Source organism: Abramis brama (genome assembly GCF_963993115.1).
Source record: "Abramis brama genome assembly, chromosome: 25".
Lineage (NCBI taxonomy): Eukaryota > Metazoa > Chordata > Actinopteri > Cypriniformes > Leuciscidae > Abramis > Abramis brama.
In genome coordinates, this window is record NC_139987.1 from 18,208,257 (window position 1) to 18,229,031 (window position 20,775).

Consider the following 20,775-nt stretch of genomic DNA (forward strand, 5'->3'; position numbering starts at 1 on the left):
CATGGTGCTGACAAGTACGACTTGCAGTCTGTGAGGTAAACTAAACGCTATTGGCTATTTGAAAAGGGGGCGGAGCCATTCAATACATCCCGCCTTAGCTTCCTGTTTCAGTGGAAATTACATCAACGCATCATACAAAGCTGTGCGTTCCAAGGCACTTCAGTGGGCCTTTAAATATTAACGATTCATGAAAAAAATGGCTGCTGTAAGTTTTATTCGTTATAGGGTTAATAACTTGTGACCGTAAGGATTGGGATGAAGATTGGGAATCAAACTATGAATGTTAAAATATGTTCTTAAAACTCATAAAAATCTGATATGTGCAGATCATTAGCATGCTCCCTTTAGAGACTTCCAAGCCCAGCCAATGATCTCCTGTCCGCCAGTCCTCTCCACGGACACATCTGTTTGAGGTTGCCTACGAATCGATTTTCAACTGTGCTGCCGTGGTTAAGACTGATGGACAGGCTATTGATTGGCTGAATTAGAGGTGGGGTTTTTTTGGGTCGTTTACTCGTTGATGATGGTTACCATTAATTATTTTATTTATTTTTGAATGTCATGAACATATACATCTTTTCCTCCGTTGTCAAAGTCTTCTCTCATTATAATTTCCTTTCATCACTCTCTCTCTCTCACTAATTACAGTGTTCTCTTCCTTCTTGTGTCCTGTTTCCCTTAGCCAAGACACGCCATTAAGCTCCTATCAGTGCTGAATCAGATGCCTCAGCGGCACGGCCCTGACACCTTTTTCAACTTCCCAGGACGCAGTGCGGCGGTGAGACTCTCCCACTCCTTTTACAATAAAGCTTTTGTAGAATCATTCCAGACGTTAGCATGAGACTAGTGTGTTATGATTACAAAACACCAACTACACAATCATGCTGTTTATTTCTTAGGGAATATTTTACCTTTTTTTTCTACACTACACTTTCCTTTCCCAGGTTAATATGCAGAGACTATACTATACTATATGTATACACTTCTTTACACTACTGTACAAAATCAGTAAGATTTTTTTAAAATAAATTGATACATTTGTTCAGCAAGGATCAATTATTTGATCAAAAGTGACAGTAAAGACATTTATAATGTTACAAAAGTTTTATATTTCAAATAAATGCTGTTCTTTTGAACTTTCTATTCATCAAAGAATCCTGAAAAAAAAAAAGTTCAAAACGGTTTTCAACATTAATAATAATAAGAAATGTTTGTTTGTTTTTATCACCAAATCAACATATTAGATTTCTGAAGGATCATGTGACACTGAAGACTGGAGTAATGATACTAAAAATTCAGCTTTGCCATCACAGGAATAAATAACATTTTATATAATAAAATTTCAAAATGTTACTGTTTTTACTGTATTTTAATCAAATAAATCCAGCCTTGGTAAGAATTCTTTAAAAAAACATTTAAAATCTTGCCAACCCCAACTTTTTGAACGGTGTGTATTTAAATTATGTATTTGTACATTTAAAATATGTAAATGTTAAATAATTATATTATTAAATATTAATAATATTAATACATTATTATATATTAAAATCATTTTTATTGAATCATATTCATGTTACAAATAGAAGCTTCACATTTCCAACTACAGACTTCCACTGTAAAGTGTGTAAATGTTTTCTTTGTTTCGTACAAACTGAGAAATTAGTTACCTCAAATTATCTGAAAATATTGTCCGTGGTAATCAACACTACACCACAGATGCTGTTATTAGAGTACAAATTGTATGTAATTGTATGTAGTAAATACCATTTTACCAAGGTCAAATTTGTACAGTTGATTATATGCCAGCTTGTTCTGCAAATGCTGTTTTAATTGTGCAAATATGCAGCTTCTAATTCCCTTGTGTTTTGCCCCCCGGCAGGCCATTGCTTTGCCGCCAATTGCTAAGTGGCCTTACCAGAACGGATTCACTCTCAACACTTGGTTCCGAATGGACCCACTCAATAATATCAATGTAGACAAGGATAAACCATACTTATACTGGTGAGTATGATGTGTGTGATACATTAAGGAAGAGCAGAGGTACTAGTATGGCTTAATGCTGACCAGTCGTCAGTCATTATAATATAAATGCCAAGACTGCAGAAGCTCTGAGCGACTAAGACCAACACCTGTGAGCCTCAAGATTCTCAGCGTGGTAGAAACGGGAGATCTGTGCATAGGAAATATTATATTACAATTTCTGTTTGAAGTGGTAAGTGTCTCTGCAGGGCTGGCCCACAAGAAGAGACTGCTAATTTAGGAGTGATGAGCCCTGCCCTATTTTCCAGTTACCAAAAAAAGCCGTACCAGAGGGCAAACTAGAGAAATTCACAAAATTCCTAAATGTCATAAGAGAATGTCTGAAGAACCTCTGGTTGTTTTTTAGAAACCAGTAGCGTAAACTGAAGATGCCTTGCAGAGTAGCTCTGAGGATCCTTGTTAGTTTTGACCTTTAGTTTAATGTCAGTGCTAAGTTAAAAGGCCTATATTCTACACTTCTGTAGCATTTTATTCTTTAGTCTGTTTTTTTAATGTTACTCATGTTTTCTTGCACAAAAGCATTGGTAATCCCCTTCAAGATACCCTGAAGGACCTACAGTCCAACTGGAGTGCAGTTCCCATTATGCTTGGTGTCAAGAGAACAGATAGGATGATCTGTTGATGCACTCTATCGAAGGCTGCAGAATGAGTTATAGTAGTATACTGTACACAGTTGTAATTTAATTTTATATGATCATTTCCTGTAGCTCAACTGATAGAGCGTGCCACTAACAGTACCAAGGTCATGATTTTGATTCCAAGAAAAGAGTCATACTGTAGATGTATGACTTGAATACACTGAATATATTGGGTGTATATAAATGTGACTTGTATATAAATGTATAAGTCACATGCTTATAAATAAAATGATTATCTATATGGCTCTAACAGCAGTTCTTCAAAAGGAATTTACACACACATATATAATTATGTTATGCAGTGTTCCTTTTTACATGAATAGAAATGTATATATATATATATATATATATATATATATATATATATATATATATAGTATACAGTCGTGTGAAAAAGAAAGGACACCCTATTGAATTCTGTGGTTTTAAGTATCAGGGCATAATAAAAAATACAACCTCAGATGAACAACAACACATGACATATTACACCGTGTCATTATTTATTTAACAAAAACCAGGCCAAAATGGAGAAGCCATTGGTGACAAACTAAGTACACTCTTACTGCTTCCATATGAATTAAGAGGGTGAGTAGCAGTCAGGCACTGCTAATCAAATGCCTTTGATGAATTGATCATCAGCGAGTGTGATCACCTCTATAACAGCAGAAGTTTGGGCAGTTTGCTGGTCCTGAAGCCTTCAGGTGTGTGTTAACACAATGCCAATGAGGAAAGACATCAGCAATGATCTTAGAGCAGCAACTGTTGCTGCCATCAATCTGAGAAGGGTTATACGGCCATTTCCAAACAATTTGATGTCCAACATTCTACAGTGAGGAGAATTATTCACAAGTGGAAATCATTCAAGACAGTTGCCAATCTTCGTCTCAGTAAATTCACCCCAAGGTCAGACTGTGCAATGCAACAGGACAATGATCCCAAGCACACAAAAGAATGGCTGAAAAAGAAAAGAATTAAAGTGTTGCAATGGCCCAGTCAAAGTCCAGACCTCAACCCGACTGAAATGTTGTGGCGGGACCTTAAGAGAGCTGTGTATAAACAAATGTCCACAAACCTCAATGAACTGAAGCAACGTTGTAAAGAAGAGCAGGCCAAAATTCCTCCAGAATGATGTAAGAGACTGGTAAAGTCATACAGAAAATGATTCCTTCAACTTATTGCTGCTAAAACGGGTTCTACAAGCAAGTTGTACTTAGTTTGTCACCCATGGCTTCTCCATTTTGGCTTTATTTTTGTTAAATAAATAATGACACGGTGTAATATGTCATGTGTTGTTGTTCATCTGAGGTTGTATTTACCTAATTGTATGACCTGCATAAGACCAGATGATTTTGATGTCCTGATACTTAAAACCATAGAATTCAAAACGGTGTCCTTTCATTTTCACATGACTGTGTATATATATATATATATGTATATATCTATCAGTGGGGATTTCTTTAAGACTGCAAGGGAAGCTCGGCTTCCCCTATAATGTCAAAAAATTAATGGTCAAATATGTACTATTGTGTTAACATTTTATTGACTAAAAATGCGTTAGAACACGTTCATCTCAAAGAAGAGTTCGTTCAGAATCAGTTACATATAGCAGGTCGGCTGACTCGATTTCCTTCTCATACATTCCCGTATCGTCACAGTGCATTTCCCTGTTGAAGCCCAGTGTCCAGTGTTGACTTCAATGGGGCTTCTTTGAACAGTTTTTTTCAGTGCTACGAAACTAGACGGTCATTGGATAAATGCTGCGATTATGTCCCGCCCACGGGCGCTCAGCGTCTCTGGGGGTGAATGAGGAGTGGGCTGGCCTGGACAAGGCTTCTGCTTGATGATTGGTGGGTCTGTCGAAAGGCTGCATCTCCTTTTGATTGACAGCTATTTCATACAATAAAAAGTCGCTGACGCTGAAGCTATTCGAGCTCAGTCCCATCGCGGATTTTGCAAGTGTAATCGAAAGACAAACTGCAGCAACCTATTTCTTGGTATTTGCTTGTCGAAATTGCTTGCCAGTGTTCATAATACATTTCACACAATTATACATTTATAACTTTATTACATTATTACTTATTATATTTTTTATATTATTAGTTGTAATAATAAAAAAAATAATTATTAAAATAATTTATTAGTAGTATTATTATACTTTATTATATTATTATTTATACCTTTATTATATTATTATATTTATACAATTATACCTAACTCTGCTGGCCAATGAGAGGACACTGGTCAAGTCACTGGAAAAGACGCCTAGTTGGTACGACAGGGTCACAGAGCATTTTCTTGAAAAGGAACGTAGGGCAGAATTTACGTATAAATAATTTTTATGATGTAGGCCGAAAATGAGCTTCCCCTCTTTGAAAAACCAGCAGCCACCACTGATATATATATATATATATACACACACACACACACACACACACACACACAGTATACATATATCTTGTCCAGTCTTCCTAGCATTAGCAGTGCACCTCAGGCGATTAATGTCAATTTTGAATGGTTCTACAACATTACCATGGCAACAGCATTACCACCAGGTGGTCTTTTTTAATATTTGTAACAGCGAATGATGTACTGTATATCCTCCATGTTGGGGCAGCAGCGGTTGCACTGTATTGAGGCGGAGACATTGAAGGTATAGATTACCACTTCAGAAGTCTGAGGGCCACTGACCTCAGTTAAATCAGCATGTAATCCTGTTTCTATGTTACCGTGGTGAGCTCAGCATAGAATTATGTAGCCGTGCAGGCGCGGAGCGAGAGAAACGGCACCGACTGATAGCAAGTCACCTTATCGACAGCAGCCAGCGCTCCCAGCAATCACTGCTGCCAATGACTCAGTCAGCCATGTTTGTTTTCCCGCCAAGAATAAAGCCTGACATCCTCCCTCCATATTTTCAATGAGTTTCCATGTCTGACTATAAAAGTGAAATTATTTTTTTCCTGGAAAAAGTGTTGAAATCAGATTATTCTGTAGCATGGACTGAATAACGAGGTTTTTGAGTTGTTTGAGGCAGGGAGAATGTTGTGAATATAATTAGAGTTTGTTTTTGCTGATTCATATTGAATGAAACCCTGTGGTTGCCTTTAAAAATGTTGAAATATTGTTTCATATTGCCGTTTTTTTGTTTTTTTTGTTCATCAAGCATTGTAAAATCACTTTTTTCCTCTTTTCTTTGTCCCCTAGTTTTCGAACCAGCAAAGGGATTGGCTACTCAGCGCACTTTGTGGGGAACTGTTTAATTGTGACATCATTGAAGTCGAAGGGGAAAGGCTTTCAACACTGTGTGAAGTACGACTTCCAGCCCAGGAAGGTGAGTTTTGTCTACACACATAAGTAGACATAACTAGACTACAGTACACATTTATGGTCTTTTCTTTCATTTGTGACATAACTATTACTATTTTTCATAAGTGGAGTAATCAACTGCAAGCCCACATTCAAATCTGCCTCCATCCAAACAACAACCAAAAGAAAGAACCACAATTTATTCTCTTTTCGAAAACCACTTGGATGTAAATTACAATATGGAAGAAAGATTTGTCGCTACTTCAGTTACATCACGACTTCAAATAAATATGATAAATTGGATACTAGGGTGAAGACAAATATGAAGTCAAAGTGTAACTGTCAGGAACTATATGTACAGAGCATTGTTTTTTTCACAACAAACATTATAATGAAAAAAAAATAATAATTTCTTAAAGTGGTGATTCAATATGAAAAACATTGTCCTGAAAGTTATTTCTCTGGGAATATCTGGGAAGTGAATGATCAGGTGATCAGCACAAATAACTGTATGAGCCCCTTGGCAGCAGCAGCTGTATAAAACCACATCTCTCTCTCTCTCTCTCTCTCTCTCTCTCTCTCTCTCTCTCTGGCTCTCTCTCTCTCTCTCTCTCTCTCTCTCTGGCTCTCTCTCTCTCTCTCTCTCTCTCTCTCTCTCTCTCTCTCTCTGGCTCTCTCTCTCTCTCTCTCTCTCTCTCTCTCTCTCTCTCTCTCTGGCTCTCTCTCTGGCTCTCTGTCTTTATCTTTGCACAAATTTGATGTCCACTGAGTCAGCCATACCTAAAGCACCTTCTGATTTGATAGCTTCTGCATTTAAGGAACAAAGGGAATTCCAGAGGGATTTATTCCCATTGCACCTTTTTCCCCTTTAGCACACAAGATCTGCCTATTTATCGCTCTTTTCTTTCTTCTTTTCTCTTTTTGTTTTTTTTTTCTCACTCAGAGTGGGCTGATACAGCAACATCTGGTTTTTGATAACTTGGCTCCTCTTACTGTCCCAGTGGGATGAATTCGGCTCAGTCGCACTAGTTGTTAAACGACAAATGAAAATCAGTTTGGCAAGGGATGTTTGAATATGATACCTCGTCCTGTCTGCTCACCGAGGAGGACGGCAAGGGAGGGTTGTGTGCCAATTAGAATGCAAGCTATACCCCCTTCGCCCAGACACACACACGCTAGTGTGAGAAAATGTGTACTCGGCCTAACAATGAACTTCACAACCCAACCCAATTAGTCAGCACTTTGTTCTGTTATTGAAACAGTGCGGTGGGACAAAAAGGCTGGATTTTAATCAACCACTTTGTTAGTCACTCTTAGATTTATATTAAGCTTCCTTAGATATTAAAGAGGGGAAGAAAAGAGCCAAAACAAGGGATCAGAGAGGATCAGAGATGTGAACAAAAAAGAAATGTAATTGAATTGAACTGAGCTAAAAGATCTGTCCAGAACTTAAATAGCACAGTTGTTCACAGCTTGTTATTGGTCAATAGACAAGGGGTCAGAGGAAAAGTTCAGCAATGGACTACTCTAGGGCTGTGATTCATATAGTGTATTTGCAAAATTCAAAGCCTAGTCTAGACAAAGACAGCCCTCTCTTGGATTTATATAAAATCTTAACTGGCATTAAAAGCTATGAAATCTCAGTTATGGGATGGATTTTCAGTCTAGCAGATTTTGGCTTATCCCCCCGTCACCCCAGCTAATATCGCCTTACGTTTTAATAACATGCTTGGAAGGTGGAGAGGATATTTGGGAAATTAGGCCTTTTGAAGAAGTTTGCATTATCTAAATCTCCTGATCTGTGACGAGCCACAGTTATTTATCTGAATTACGATACATGGTTGACACTTTTACGTGATCCGTGCTGTTGTATTCCTCGCTGGAGAGCTTTCAAACGTCAGGGCTCTGATCTTTAATTCATATGCCAAAACAGCTTTTAGCATTGCTGCAATCAAACAGAATGATTCTGTTTTAGTAAATTTAGCTCTCAGTTTAGAAGCATGTAATGAGATGATGTTTTATGTGTTTGATCTATTTAAACATATTCATTTTGGGGCCGGGTCATTTCCACTGAATTTTCTTGGTCCAAACTTGAAGGAATGGTTCAGTATTATTAAATACTGAAATAAGCATTTCATGATATAGACTGATCCTTTCATCCACAAAATTACGCACCCCTCAAATGTGATATAAACTCAAAACTGTGAGAAATGAAATGAGAATTATGTGCAAAACAATCGCAATTGTTAACTCAAAATTGCCAGATATAAACTCTAAAAGTCAGAATTGTGACAGAAAAGTCGCAACACACTAATTGCAAGTCGCTCACCTCTTGTGTAGACAAGGTGTTATTTTTTAAAATAATTGTTTAACAGTGGAATCCCTGGTGAAAAACTGCATTACCCATGATGCTGTACAGAGAATTACACTTATCAGAGAGTCAAAAAAAGCAACACACACCAAAATAGCTCTTTAGCTCCGCCCATCCCCATGAAGCACTGCGAATGGCGTAATCATGTCGATCTCTTTACACTCTCAAAATACTTGAATATTTATTTGCGATAAACTTAAAGGTCCCGTATTATGCCCCTTTTCACAAGATGTAAAATAAGTCTCTGATGTCCCCAGAGTGTGTATGTGAAGTTTCAGCTCAAAATACCCAACAGATCATTTTTTACAGCATGTTTAAATTGTCATTTTTTGGGGCTCAGAAAAACGCGCTGTTTTAGTGTGTGCCCTTTAAATGCAAATAAGCAGCTGCTGGACGACCCAGGGGGCGGAGCCTCACGAGCTCGCGCTCAGTCTCTCAGGACAATTTCATCTCACGGAATGATGATAATATCAGAAACTCTCAGTAACGGTGTTCATTTCGAGTCAGACCATAATGCCTACAGAGTCAGAGTGCTGTATAGAGATGGAACAGGTATAGTTTAGTAGTTTAATTACGGTTATTATAACGTATTTGTCATCTGCTTGTATGTATCCATTATTTATTAATAGCCTACAAGTCTGCTGTCTGAATGATGATCAAACATATACTGATGAGTTTAATAAAGTTTATTGTACATCACACAAACGATGAAGCGTCAGTTTTACTTCAGAAAATCACCGTAAGAGCTGAGTAAACACAGTAAGTTATAAGAAGTGCGCAAGTACATAAACAAATTTCGGTAGAGTTGAGGGAGCATTCCTGTGGGCGGAGGTTAGTCAAAAAACTGTTCTACTGACGTCATTAAAGAAGGAAGTAGAGGGATGTAGTCCAAACGGGCCGTTCGATGTAGGCGACTGTTAAATAAAATATCTCGCTTGGCATTGAACTTTGAGCTTTATAATTTTACAGATATTATTTATACTCTAACAACAACATTACACACTAACTAAAGTTTGAAACATGGGATCACGAAGAACGGGACCTTTAAAATACATTGTCTTTATATATAAATTCAACATTTGTAATCCATCAAGGTGGATTGTTGTTCGCAATGCTTTCTGGGATTGTAGTTCTTTCCCTCAGTAAAGCTGTTAAGTACACAGTCTTATACCTTTGTCCTTTTGTCGGATTTTCAATAAATTTTTTGCTTCAAATCAAAGTGCCAAATGTTATGAATCACCTCGTTGCTGATTGGCTAATTTCATTGCTTATAACTCTTTATGAAGACTTTTTTTTTTTTAAATCCCTATTGGAAAAATGAATGGAAAAATATACTTCTAAAACCAGTGCTGCTGAAAAAGGAGGCTGGCACTGTTTGACTCTATTACCTTTTTATTAAGTTTTCTTATTCTGTGGTGGAAATGTTCTTGCATAAAGAACACTATGTTTGCTACTGTACCTTTAAGAATTTTAAGTAAATGACCTTTCATGCTTGGCTGTGTGAATATCGAATACCTATTTCTACTTCCTGTCCTCTCCTGCAGTGGTACATGATCAGCATAGTCCACATCTACAACCGTTGGAGGAATAGTGAAATCCGTTGCTATGTCAATGGCCAGCTGGTTTCCTACGGCGACATGGCGTGGCACGTCAACACCAATGATGTAAGTGTTTGTGCTGCGAGCAGCTTTCCCACCATTCTCATTTTTCCGGTACACAGCCTCGAGAAGCACAGGACCATCTCGACGTTGCCAAAATCATGAACTTGCAATCAACTTTTTTTCCTCAGCTTTAAAAAATATTGCACCTGAAGGGTTCGAATGATACATGTTCAGATAAGCACTTGTCTCTATGGATCAAAGAGATATGGAAAAGCCATAGTATCCCTCTTTCCCTAAGGCAAACCTTTAAAGTACATTGTGACTAGACTAGCTAAAGCTAATCAGAACAAGATGATAGCAAGAAGATAGCAAGTAAACTGCTCCAGAGGGCCTTTTAAGAAAACTCCCAATCCGTTGAACCACTTTTGGTGTCTGTCTTCCTGTTTTTTTTTTTCTTCCTTTATCTTTATTATTTTCTCTTCCTCTCTCCCATCCTGCAGAGTTATGATAAATGTTTCCTGGGCTCTTCAGAGACTGCGGATGCTAACCGGGTGTTCTGTGGGCAGCTCGGAGCTGTCTATGTCTTCAGTGAGGCGCTGAACCCCGCGCAGATCTTTGCCATTCATCAGCTCGGACCCGGATATAAGGTACAACCCCTGCGATCACTTCTGAGAGAGTGTCTGAATGTATAATGGTCATTAGTTGTACAGGGAGAGTGCTGCGCTGCTGTGAGAAACTCCTCCATCTTTGCTGCTTGATTTTTGAAGTACAAAATTAGCGTTTTGTGACCAATTACTTTATGCCGTAATTACACTCTATGCTGAGAATATTCAGATGGATTAGTTCTGAAACTGACAGGCAGTGTGTGGCGAGAAGCAGGCAGGGCAGAGACCCGTGGGAACGGAGTGTGAGTGTTAATGAGCGTCACCTGCGTGTCACTCCGGAAGCATAAAAAGAAGGCTGATGACAGTAAAGGATGAGAGAGGACCTGCATGGGACTTTACGTTGGTGTTTTGTTTTAATTTATGTGGCAGTCGACCTTGAGGGGCTGCCGCTTTACTTTCGTTTTGTTGTTTGTTTATTTTTTTATTAAAGTTACGTTGAGTGTTCCTGAGCCTCATTCCCTGAGCCTTTAACAGCGTTATACGGTGTAACATTAAATTGCATTAAACATTAGACACTTGGTTTCTATGATAATGTATGTACTAAAATTAAACCTTTTAAGTGATTTCTTAAGTCTTAAGTCACTCAAATGTAATTTGAATGCAGCTCCTCAGATAAAGAGACACTTAGCAGGGGATTCAGGGTTGTTTTTTGTTAACTAGATGGTGACGCAAGTCTGTACCAGTCTGCAGATTTTTTTAGCTTCAGACTCTGGCCCTGTTTACAAAAAACGCATAGCTTTTGCTACGGTTACGCCTGGCGTCTACTCTTCTCCAGAGTTTTCAACCCTCGAAAATGGAGACTTTTAGAAACGCTGCAGACCCCGGTTTAGTTTGAAAAGTCCGGGGTTGCGTTTCAGTGTAAACGGACCAAAACAGAGACTTTTGAAAACTAACTACCACACTACGCTACCTGAACACGACAATAACAGACCAGAGCCGTCGCTCTCAACGGCTTTGTAACAGACCAGCCTTGACGACCATGTAAACGATCTGCAAGCTTTGCTGACTTTGTTGTCCATTTTAGCAGCATCAATCGGCAACTGTTTAGACTTGTACGCGCATGCCCAGTGTGCATGAACGATCATGTGACATGCGTTTTCAGCCATTTAGTGTGTACTGAGATCGTTTCTGAAACGGCATTATGGACAAGTGTTGTTTTCATTTTAAAACGCCGTGTTAAAACGAAAACACATTAGTGTAAACAGGGCCTATGATTCCATCCAGTTGGAGGATGTCAAAACATGTTCGATATTATGAGCCAATTTTAGAACACACATCGTAGCATATGACGCATCGCTACTGAAACCAAGCTGTCCTACTACCAGTGTTCCAATAAAATGAACAGAACATGCGTAACAGATTTTCCTCTGTGACCATTTACAAAGTTGGCAAGTTTATGATGCCTAGTGTTCAAGTCGTGTAGTGTATTCCAGCTTTAAGTTAGAAATGTTGCCATTACAACAACTAACTAAAATAAAATAAGTTGAAATACCAAAATGTCTAAAACTGAAATAAAAATAAAAACTAGTCAGTGAAAAAAAAAAGAAAAAAGAAGAAGAAAAAATATATATATATATATATATATATATATATATTATTTTTTATACTATTATAGTACATAAATATATACATAATTATAAAATAACACTGGGATGATTCAGTAGAGTTTGGCATAGAGTTTTCACATTTTGCTAATGAATAAGCTGGAAAAATTATTTGAAATAAAAAAAAAGTTTAGATGGAGCTATTATCTTATTGATGAACTAACAATGATGAACAATATATTCTTACAGCATTTATTAGTCTTTGTTAATGTTAGTAAAAATGTTCATTCACAGTGCAATAACTAATGTTAACAGATGCTGTCATGTCAGGAGTGCACCTATGAATTGGAGAATGTGTTTTTTGGTTGTGTTTCCAGGTGAACTGATAAAAGCCTGGACTGTTGCAGTGCATTTTCTCAATCTGTTTTGTATGCTTTCCATTTTTGTGAAGGAGTTCAGTGATCGGACATTGGGCTGAGAAAGCTATTCCTGAAACGTGTGCCGTGCTAAAGTACTTTCTCATTACACCGGCTCTACATTTCCCTGACAGATCTGTTAATAATACCTGATGTTCCACTCTCTTCTCTCTTCTCGTTCATTAACCGGACTCTCACCTCTCAGACGGGCCTGTCTCACGGGTCTATATGCATGTGGGAACCGATTGCGGCTTCTGCTTGATGGGGTGAAGTGTTTATGCCAAAGCAGCGCTTAAAGTAGATGAAGCCTTGGAAAATCCCTCCTTGGTATAAAAACAAAGAGTAAAGGATGGATAAGTGATGTTAATCGCTGTCTCATCTTTCTGGCTGACCAGTTAATAGCTGTATTTCAGAGAAGAGCGTTGAGGGGAAATCCAAGCCGTCAAGTTTGATTTTTCTCCCTTAACTGAAAAATCTCCCGCACGATGTTTCCGTCCAGCCAAGCGCAAGGCTCCCTAATTTAAGCTAAGCTCACAGGAAGCGTGCGGACAGGGCTTGTTTACCCGAGTCAGATGATCTGATGATAAGCAGCTTTTGTTTACTTCAGTCAGATGATGTTATTGTACATTATGGCTTAATGGACAGATGATTAACAGCATCTCTCAGTTCTAATCTTTGCGTTGTTTTTTCATCAGGCAAAGCACAGCTTGTTTTGGCTGCTGCCTAACAGGACAGGCCGATATTTCTAATATTCACAATGTATTAACACTGATTTTGCTGTTGATATAAAATTAAGCAACATGATGTATATCTCAATGTGCTTTTATTTGACAAAGTTTAATTTAGGTATGTTTTTATTAGTCTATCTCATTAGACTATTTTTTAATAACCTCTTTGATTTAAACCTCAGTAGCAGAAACTGCGTTGGTTCATTTCAGTTTGATTCATTTCCATGAATCAGTTCAAACCATCCGTCTCAGTGAATTGATTCAAAACTTTGACAGTTCGTTTAAATCCTCACTCAAAAATGTTTGACATTTACTAAATATTTTTTAGTAAAAACATGATTTATAATTTGTTTATTAATATTTATTTGATTCATATTTTATTTAGTTAATTATTAATATGTAGGTAAATATTGCTCTATATTATGTTTGTCCATATAAATGAAAGTCATAAAAGTTTATTTGTTTCCATGAATCAGTTCTAACAGTCCATTTCAGTGAATCGATAAAAAAATGGAAATATTTATTTTAAAAGTTTTTATTAAAATAAGTAAATACTTTTTTGTTTAGTAATGTTTATTTGATTAATACTATTAAGGTACGTAATAATTATTATAAAAACAACAATATTTGGGTAAATATTGCTTTTATTGTTATATTAGTTTGTATAAATAAAAGTGATATCATCAAAAAACTGCAAAATATTTGTTTATATTTTTAAATATTTAACTATTTATTGCCCACTTGTACAGCCTTACAGTTAAGTTAACAGGGTTCTGATTATTAGCCTAACCAGCAGGTTATTTTAAGAAGAGATTATGAACCTGTCACATGTAACCAGGATCTTTATGAACTTTTTGAAGCGTCAAAGCGGTAGTTGCGTAGACTGTCAATGGAGGGACAGAAATCTCTCAGATTTAATTTTAAAGATCTTCATTTGATAAATGAAAATGAACGAAAGTCTTACAGGTTTGGAACGACAAAAGGGTGAGTAATTGATGACCATTTTTGGGCAGGATAAACCAGGATAACAGGGACAGAAAGTCTACATTAAATCTGAGAATTAAAAACGAAAGCATGTCATACTGTCTCTCTCCCCCGCTCTCTCTCTCTCTCTCTATTGGCACAGAGAGTTAACTGCATCTGGACTTATTGAGGGATTTTTAATTATTAATCCTTGGACCCACGCGGCTAGAAGTTCCCCGGCGCCTGATTGCAGCTTTTTAGCGATAGAAGAAAAATCAAGAGAGCAGAGAGTGTGGATTATTCATGGGATGTGTGTGTGTGTGTGTACGTTCTCTGATGTGTGTACAACGCTCTGACGCTCTGTCATGAAGATGGAGAGAGAGACCTGATATATGCAGTGAATGTTTTACATTATTGATATAGAAGTTGATTTGGATTTTTAATGCAAAAATCTCTTACAGCTCTTGTTAAAGGTAGGGTAGGCAATTATTTTTTCATAAACACTTTTTGTTGTTCTGGGGAGGGTGGGATCTCTGGCTTTCAAAGCTAGCTTGCTATTGCTAGCTGCTTCGAAATTGCCTACCCTACCTTTAAGATGCTGCTTCATTGCAACAAATTGCTTGTTCATAATGGAATACTATGGATACATAATGGAATGCTTTTCACTGCATTATGTGCATTGATTACTATTGTACTACCCAACATTTTTAAATAGTAGTATATGATATGAATTGCACACCTACAAAATTTAACCAGTATTTTTACTATTTAAAATAACTATTTTTATGTAACTGTTTTCTATTTTCATATATTTTAAAATTTAAAATATTCCTGTGATGCAAAGCTGAATTTTTAGCATCATTGCTCCTTCATAAGTCATTCTAATATGCTGATTTGCTGCTCAAGAAACATTTCTCCTTTTTATTATTATTATTATTATTATTATCAGTGTTGAACACAGTTGTGCTATTTGTATTTGTGGAAACTGTGATAGATTTTGTCAGGATTCTTTGATGAATAGAAAGTTCAAAAGAACAGCATTTATTGGAATTACAAATCTTTTGTGACAATATAAAAGTCTTTAATGCAATTTTAATCAATTTAATCTGTCTTTGCTGAATAAAAGTATTAATTTCTTTTAAAAGAACAAATCTTTTGATCAGTAGTCTGAGAAAGTATGCAGCATGCAACAATAAATGTTACAGATACTGTAATTAGTGTTCAATATTGCTGATTTTATTGCTTTTTCAGTTCAATTCCTTGTATATGAAACAGTACGCATTATGCAGAGATGAACGTTTCAAATAATAGCATGCTACATTGTTGTCACATTACCTCAATAGATTGCACTTTGGAATAAACACAATTATTATATTACAACAGCAATTATTTTGCATTATTAATTAAATTTTGTGTGAAAATGTCAACTTTTGGAAGTCTGATCAAATTATGAGTCAAGGAAACATCGTGGTTGATTAGTCACACTTCAAATAAAGGTCAAGTGTATGTGTAGTATGTAGTGGATCATTTTGTTTATATGACATGCATATCATTTATGTGGAAAATGTGTGCTCATTTGTGTCCTTAGCTGTCTGTTTGTCTGTGAAAGTCTGGGTGTGAGTGTGTATTGCTGCTGCAGCCAGTTGATATGGTCCTGGTACCAGAGGAAGTCCAGATGTCTGGTCAGCATGTGTTAGCCAACAAGCTGCTCTCTGGCTGTGTGTTGCCGTGGTAATTAGCATGTGAGGTATGGGGCACTTGGCATTGTCACAAAGAGAGCCGTCTGGACTGGCGCCTTTGTGTGTGTTTAAGTTATATAGATCATCATTCATCAGAGTGTATGAAAGCTCTGCTGGATTCCAGTGCTGTTAGTCTCTGTCACTGCTGCTGGTGTGGCTGTCCTCTCATGGGATTGCAACGGGCAAAAGGGAGAGAGAGAGACGGCAAGGAAAAAGTGTGCTGGCTTTGCAGCATCGGATATCTGCCATAGGGTGTCGAGGCAGTGACCCGTTTCCCAGACAGCTGGTTGAGTTTGCCAGTGCTGCTGTGCCCTCCGTGACTCAAGATGAATGGCATATGTCAAATGCTGGATGAGATTACAGCAGCAGGTTTATATTCATGGGGCAGTTGTGGCCTAATGATTAGAGAGTCAAACTTGTAACCTGAAGGAGATGTCTCGTACAATGTCTTTTTTCATAGTGTATGTGATTCTGACCTATAGTAGTTGTGGTTTGGAGGCAAATTTGATGCGATATGTCTTCAGAAGTTAGATGAATCTGATAAAACCTTTTTGGAATGTTCTCAGGGGGAACAAATTACTTTTAGAGATGAGTCATGATGGTGGATATGAAGGGCATAAAACCACTTACTAGTCAAAATAATTAAGTTGACTATTGTATATTTATTTATTTATTTTTAAATCTTTATTTATAATTTATTTATTTAGTTTTATATTGTAAAAATATTTTAGATACTGTATATATTTTGTATTATTTTTTTATATTTATATTTTTTTCTTTTTCATACTTTAATTAGCATGCTGACAGCATGATGTGCTTTATCTCATATTTATTGGTTATCATTTTATATTATTTTATACAATGGGATTAGTCTTTGGATGACACCGGGGAAGAGAACCATATTGAAATTATTGGTTAATATTTTCCCCTCTTACATGGTCTTGATTTTTGGACATATTTAGATTTTAGTTTTAGTTTTGATGCTTTAATTAGTGTGCTGATAGCACGCTGTGCTTTATCTGCTAGACTCTTTGCACGGTTAAACTTCTCATGCTGTTCTTAATAATGTTTATAAATAAATAGAAGGCTAAGATATGTCCCTATTTAGAGAGCTAGTTAAACTTAAGCTAGTTGTTTGTGTGTATTTTAGTCCGGAGTGAGTGTGTGAGGCGTGTCTGGTAGATAAGTTTTGATGCTGTGTTCAGTGCCAGTCAGTGTGTTGCTAAGTGGACACATTGGCACTAGTCCTGAGGAAACTGCAGCGAATCTCAGTGCCAGTGCAAGGGCTTATTTGCATCGTACTGTTCTTTGAAAAATTGCTCTGTGTGTGTGTGTGTGACTGTGTTTGCTCTCATTACTAATACATCTGTCATTCCTGTTCAGAAGTGCTGCTGTAGACTCGTGAGGCAGTTAGATGTTGCAGATTGTATTGCTTATGTGCATGCCCATAATATTGCCTATAATGCTTAATATTCAGTCTTTTAGAAAGTTAAAGGGGTCATGGGATGAGAAATCAAACTTGCCTTGGTCTTTTGACACATATGAGGTCTATGTACCATTACAACATCCTTCAAGTTTCATAGCTTAAATGAAACCTCCTCCTCATTATAAACAAAGCATTTATTTAATCAAGCTCCAAAAATATCTCATTTGGATATTGCGGGATCTGTGACGTCACACTGGCAAATATATTTGCATATGACTGCCTCTAGAAAGACATTGACGAATAGATCATCGTACCATAGGCCCCGCCCACTGGCATTAAGTCACTTAACGGCTGACATTTGCCTATATTGGATTTGAGTGTTGTGTCAAAAGCAAATAGACTCCATTATAATCACTGACGCTGTCTACACTGGATACAGTAAACAGATGTGCGTTTAGTTTCTGACATACTCTACACCCCTTGAGTCTGTCGACAACAGGACAAATTTAAGAGTGAAAGAACATTCGCTTCGACACGTCCCGTTTAATATGTTTAATATCAAACAGCTCGTTGGTGTCTCTGTAGACTTCAGACGGATCCCAGCATCAGATGGTTTATTTTAATAGCGTTCCGGATAGCGTCAGAGGTTTATATGTTTGTTCGGAGAAGTTTTGTAAATGAGGCACAGTGTAATGGAGAGTTTGCAAAGAACTTTTATTGATAGATGAAGCAGTCAGCTGTATTAGATCTGACAGCAGCTTCATCGAAAAACGCAAGTAAATGATTTCATCATGCTTTGTATGTAAATGGCGGTTTTTATATAGACAGTGTTTTCAAAATACTTACTCGCATGCTATAGCGATTAGGCATTGATACTGTTTCGTATATAATGCCGTTAGCCAATCATAACAGTGGCCGGTTACTGACCAGTCTTAAAGGAGCCGCCTCTTAAAGGGGTCATATAATGTCATTTTTGTACAAGCTAATATGATTCTTTAGGGTCTAAATTAAAAGTTTGTAATATACTTTAATTAAAAATTCTCATTAGTATTGTAAGAAAACACTAATTTTACCTGGTCAAAAACAGCTCTGTTTTCAGCACGCCGTTTCAGTGCATGTGTCTTTAAATGATAATGAGCTTTGCTCACCCCGCCCCTCTGTTCTGTGCGTACACCATTTAAAATAATAATACAAAAACCATAACGCGTTGTTCATTAAACGTGGGATTATGAAATACATTGAGAACATTGAGCCGCATTCATCGTGAAGCGTGCAAGCTATTTGCAAAGATTAATATAAAGATTAATATAAAGGTCAATAAAACGTTACACTCACTTGTTCTTCTGGAGGTTCAGCAGGAACACGAATAGTTGGTACTGATCCTTTTTTCAAGAGCAGCTTCTTAGCAATATATATTTATACTGACCCTCGTTTGTAAAGCAGTCTGGTGAAATGATTCGCGCAAACATGAAAGTATTGACGTTGATCGTGGGGAATATTCCCTTCGAAAACAAACTCAGCCACTGCGTCTTCAGCTGTACGGATTTAGAAACATCATCAATATGACTGCTGTGTTCGTTATTACACCCAAGAACAGAACACCACAATCGTTAGACGCCATTCTGCTCAGCACTCCAGCTATCAACAATGAACGCGCGTCGGCGCGTGCTATGATTGACAGCTAGCTCACGAGGGCGCGAGGGCGGGTCTGTGTTTGAAACGCTGCTGTCAATCAGACATCGTGGGAGGGGCGTCGATATTGTGACGTCACAATATCGAACAGCTTGATTTGAGACAGGAGGAAACATATAAGAAGATTAAAAAAAAAAACACTGGATGGATTTTTATCATTTTATCAAGTCATTTGATTTTGAGTATCTGCCGATACCGAGTCCCGATCCGATACTTAATACATAAAAAAAGAATAAAGAAGAGCGAAAAAACAGATCCAGGATGTTCCTTATTTTTTATTTAATTCACCTTATTTTAACATTCAACAACTCTGTTAACAAACAGAGCACTTCTGTGAGGTAGCTTGAACAATCAAGTAATAAATAAATTCTTTACTTTTGGACTTTAGTGCAACAGTAAATATAAAAAAAGTCTAATATATAAACAAATAGCACCTCAACTTAAAATACCCAGCAGGCATGTAAACAAATAAAAAATAAAAGTGCTACAGTGTTTGCAAAGCCAGTAATGTGCTTTTAGGAACTGCACTCCTAACTCTTATGCCGGTTTCACACTGCACTGTTAGCAGAGCGTGCAGTGCGTATTTTTTTCGCCGCCCATGTTAACAGATTAAACCAGGCTTTAGAGCATTCACACCGCGCGCAGAGGTGGCGCGGCAGTGCGTAGCAGAGCAGAAGTGCCGCGATCGTTTCGGCGCCGAGTCTATTTTTGCTGCGCCGCTTTTGCTGAATTAAAGTGACAATACATTGATCATGGCCAAAATACACCGCAGTTTTATCCAAAAAGTGCACTGATGATATCTATTGTGTTTTAAACAGTCAATCAAATGACCAACAGCAATTTAAAAAGAAAACAAATGTCCAAAAACAAACTTGTTGCCATAACAATAAAAACAAAGATGAACCAAAAGTTATATGAAATTATTAATAAAATAAGCTTCTTGACAAGTCTTTTCTCTTAAATGTATTTGAAAACGAAAAAAAGCAATGCCAACTTATCCATTATAGAGTAGGCTACTCTGTCTGTAGCCTACACAACCCGCGGTTCAGCCGCGCGTGACAAACGCTGCCCGTGTGAAAGCAAAACGCGCGTGTCCTGCTCCCGCTCACCATATGCACTGCTCCTGCGCTGCTTACGCTCTGCTAACGCGTGCAGTGTGAAACCGGCATAACTCTGTGCCACCGCATAACTATAGATGTGTTAAAAAATAATGAGAATATATATATATACATATATATCCGAGTCCTGATCGGGAGGTAACGTCCGATTCCGATCGAGTCTGAAAACACGTGATCGGGCCCGATTTCCGATCACGTGATCGGATCGGGACATCCCTAGAATGAAGGTTGAAAATAATCATTTTTCTGCATATATATTTGTTTTTGTGTGCAAAAAAAAACTTATTAGCTTTATAAGTGAACCTCAAAACATATTAAAATATCATGTCATGACCCCTTTAAGATGGCTTTTACAAATATACCTTTTTATATTAAAATATTATTTTATTACATTTTATTTATTTATTTATTTATAGGAGTATTGCTTTTGTATAATAATATTTATTTGAGGATGAATTTTTAACAATACTATTTATTGTGTATTTATTTATTTATAACTAGACTATCCAGTATATTTGTTGTTACATGTCT

At 37.2% G+C, this 20,775-nt stretch overlaps 1 protein-coding gene across 4 annotated transcripts in view; it reads left to right on the forward strand.

Annotated features, from left to right (window-relative positions):
- Positions 1-20,775, forward strand: part of nbeaa (neurobeachin a) — a 138,958-nt gene that overhangs the window by 57,892 nt on the left and 60,291 nt on the right. For all 4 annotated transcript variants that reach the window (XM_084104026.1, XM_084104023.1, XM_084104024.1 and 1 more), the window contains exons 4-8: positions 683-778; positions 1,880-2,001; positions 5,880-6,006; positions 9,897-10,016; positions 10,454-10,600. In XM_084104026.1, the coding sequence (XP_083960152.1) occupies positions 683-778; positions 1,880-2,001; positions 5,880-6,006; positions 9,897-10,016; positions 10,454-10,600 (612 nt within the window). The remainder of the gene's footprint in view (positions 1-682; positions 779-1,879; positions 2,002-5,879; positions 6,007-9,896; positions 10,017-10,453; positions 10,601-20,775) is intronic.